This window comes from Pogona vitticeps, chromosome 2 (assembly GCF_051106095.1).
Source record: "Pogona vitticeps strain Pit_001003342236 chromosome 2, PviZW2.1, whole genome shotgun sequence".
Lineage (NCBI taxonomy): Eukaryota > Metazoa > Chordata > Lepidosauria > Squamata > Agamidae > Pogona > Pogona vitticeps.
In genome coordinates, this window is record NC_135784.1 from 6,286,304 (window position 1) to 6,290,083 (window position 3,780).

At 42.8% G+C, this 3,780-nt stretch overlaps 1 protein-coding gene across 1 annotated transcript; it reads right to left on the reverse strand.

Moving 5' to 3' along the window:
* Positions 1-477: 477 nt before the first annotated feature.
* On the reverse strand, positions 478-2,219 carry LOC110071337 (uncharacterized). Its single transcript, XM_078387316.1, has one exon. The coding sequence runs from the start codon at positions 1,575-1,577 to the stop codon at positions 597-599; it is 981 nt and encodes a 326-aa protein (XP_078243442.1). The 5' UTR covers positions 1,578-2,219; the 3' UTR covers positions 478-596.
* Between the last annotated feature and the right edge of the window lie 1,561 nt (positions 2,220-3,780).

Below are 3,780 nucleotides of genomic sequence, written 5' to 3' on the forward strand. Positions count from 1 at the left end.
CTTTTCTTTGATCGCGAGTCTTGTTGATGTCAATACGTGGTCTTCCTTCCTTTTTCATGTGATACAATTTCTTTGTTCGCAGTTTTACTCTACTACACACCAGGGAGTGATCAGTATCGCAATCAGCACTCTGGTAGCTGCGTGTGATCGTAACACTAGGAAGGCTAGAACGTCTAGTGAGGATCAAATCGAGCTGATGCCAATGCTTGGATCTTGGATGTCTCCAGGAAACTCTGTGTTGCAGCTTCGTATTAAAGAATGTGTTGCTGACACAGAGACCATAGTAACAGCAAAACTCCAGTAAGCGTCCATCTAGATTAGCAGTTTGATATACTAAAAACAGCAAAGGGAACGTAGCACCATAGTTCTTCCAGTCAACAAACCCCTTACCGCAATTCAAAATCTGTCTAATATTCTATATTGACATTACTCCTATGGTTTTTCCCTCATTAGTGGATCTGATTAATCGGACGAGCACTACAGTTGACAAAAGGTTTTTCACATTCCATGGATTTTAACGGTTTCTCCTTTGGACCTTTTAGATGGGAATGAAGCCTAGGACTTTGACAGAGACTCCTTCTACATATCAAGTATTTCTATGGTTTCTCCCCCAGATGAGTTCTATGATGAGAACTCAGGGTAGAACCATGACTAAAGCTCTTTCCACATTCCATGCATTTATAGGGTTTCTCCCCTGTATGAGTTCTTTGATGTGAACTAAGGGTACCTCTCTGACTGAAACTCTTGCCACATTCCATGCATTTATAGGGTTTTTCCCCGGTGTGAGTTCTTTCATGTTCATTAAGGTTACCACTTTGACTGAAGCTCCTTCCACATGCCATGCATTTGTAAGGTTTCTTCCCTGTGTGAGCTCTTTGATGTCTGCTGAGGCCACTGCTTTTGCTGAAGCTCTTTCCACATTCCATGCATTTATAGGGTTTCTCCCTTGTGTGAGTTCTTACATGTGACCTAAGGCTACTTGAGTGACCGAAGCTTAATCCGCATTCCATGCATTTATAGGGTTTCTCCCCGGTGTGAGTTCTTTCATGGTCACTAAGGTTACCACTTTTATTGAAGCTCCTTCCACATGTCATGCATTTGTAAGGTTTCTTCCCTGTGTGAGCACTTTGATGTCTCCTGAGTTGGCTGCTGTTGGTGAAGTTCTTTCCACATTCCATGCATTTATAGGGTTTCTCCCTGGTGTGAGTTCTTTGATGTGAACGAAGGTTACAGCTCTGACTGAAACTCTTTCCACATTCCATGCATTTATAGGGTTTCTCCCCGGTGTGAGTTCTTTCATGTACACTAAGGTTACTGCTATGGCTGAAGATCCTTCCACATGTCATGCATTCATAAGGTTTCTTCTCTGTGTGAGCTCTTTGATGTCTCCTGAGGTGACTGCTCTGACTGAAGCTCTTTCCACATTCCATGCATTTATACTCTTTCTCCCCTCTCAGTGGTTTTTCACATGGAGTACAATTTTTGTACATGGTGCTGCTCTTCCCGTGTTCTGTCCCTTGATTTTGTTTGTCCCTTGAGTTGATTCTTCCAGTTCTACTGTAATCTGGGGTACACATCAATGCTTATCAGCCCATCAAAAATATTCTCCTTCCTTTTTCCTCTTGGTATTTTTCAGATGGTGAGAAATGCAGAAACATCAACAGGAGGCAGAACTGAGGATTTCTTTCTTCCTGTCGTTGCCTTCACTCTTGGGTGTTTTTTCCATGAAAGAACTATTAGCTCTATAGAAATCCAATTTTCTTTGTTACCTTATGGAGAGAGAAAAAAAGAGATGAAGGACTACGAAGGAGTAGTGGAGCACAGAAGGGATTCACATGGGGAAATTAGCCAAGGTATTTTCTTGATCTTTGACTGACATGAGAAAAATCCCAAAGGAGAACCAAGGCCATCAAAATGAAAGGGAAAGGATCCTTCTGTTTCAGTAAGAAAAGAAAAAGAGGAAGCAATGTTACAATTTTCTCAAACAAAATGTTCTGGATCCTGTTTTTCATTGGACTCTGCAGACAAATGGGAACTGAGCCATAAGGAACAGAAAACCTTTCAGAATAAATGTATTCGTGAAGGCTTTCACATCCTGTTGTTAGGGAAACCAATGTATGAGAAATGTTCAAGAGGTATCAAAATTTTTGAACCGTTTGGATCCTCTGTTTACTTGAATGACAAATATTTTAATTGGTGACATAAATATTTAAAGAATTGAAAAGAACAGTGTTCCTGATTGTGACAAACCCAGACCTACTGGGATCTGCCACAGTTTCACTAAGCTGCCACCAACCATTCCCTATAAGAAGTCACACAGACCAGGGATGGATTTTCAACAAATAAAAGAATAAGGTTTATTTAAAACAACACTCAGGGAAAATAAAATGATCAGGTGAATAAGATATAGTAACGTGGCTTAGTCTCATTCATACATGCACACAGTTTGGTTCACACAGAACACTTAACTTGAAGCACAGACCCTGAACCTATCAGTTCTGGCTAACCATCAGACACCTGAACCTATCAGGTTGGTACTGACTGACACACAGTAGTACCCTGTCTGACACACAGACTCCCACACCAGCTTCTTCTTCCCAGCTGCTGCTTCTTCTCCTTCAGCTCTTCCCCCAGCTTCTCTCCTGGCTTCTCCACACACGCTTCACATATATATACAGTACAGCCCCTCCTCCTGATGTCCCGCCTTCCACTCCCCATAGGATGGAACTTTCCCTCCAAACCCATGACAGACAGGTAACATCAGTGCTGTATGTAACACCTCCCCTCTTTATAAGTTGTTTTGTAGGGGGAAAGCTAAGGTGCTTTTCACCAAAAAACAACCTGGATAAAACACACCAAAACAGTTATATAATAACATACAATATCATACTTACTTATACTTACACTCTATTAGGCATTTAAACATTTACCATACATTAAGTTACCTTTATTCATACAAACCAAGTTAAAAAAAAACAGGTACATTTAACCTTTGGTCACCAACATATATACATAGTCCATGTTTCTTTCGCCGTCTTCATTCTTCAGGTCTTCTTGACAAGGCGTCAGCAACATAATTCACTGACCCTCTGACCACCTTCACTTCACAGTCATAGTCTTGCAGATTTAAAGCCCACCTCATAAGTTTACTATTGTGGGTTTTCATTGTCTTTAACCATTGCAGTGGTGAATGGTCAGTGCACAGAATAAAATGTCTTCCCCAGATGTAAGGCTTGGCCTTCTGGATCGCGTAGACTATGGCCAGGCATTCCTTCTCCACGGTTGCCAAATGTCTCTCACCTTTCTGGAGTTTCCTACTCAGGTAGGACACTGGATGCTGGTCACCATTCTCATCCTCCTGGCAAAGAACTGCTCCTACCCCGCTGTTAGACGCATCGGTGTAGATGATGAACTCCCGGTCGAAGTCTGGAGCACGCAGCACTGGATAGTTGATGAGCGCCTGCTTCAACCTCTGGAACGCCTCCTCACAGTCGCTGGTCCACGGGATGCGGTCATCAGCCTTCTTCCTCGTCAGATCGGTCAGCGGAGCCGCAATCTCGCTAAACCTCGGGATGACCTTTGTGTAGTAGCCCACCAACCCAAGAAATGATTTGACTTTTTTCTTGGTGTTGGGTCTGGGCCAATCACGAACTGCTTCTATCTTGGCCTCGAGGGGTTTTATCACTCCTCCCCCTACTATGTGACCCAAGTCTTTTATTTCTGGGCTACCCAGCTGCAGTTTGTTCTCTTTGCAGGGCCTAGGCCAAAGCACTTCCTCCC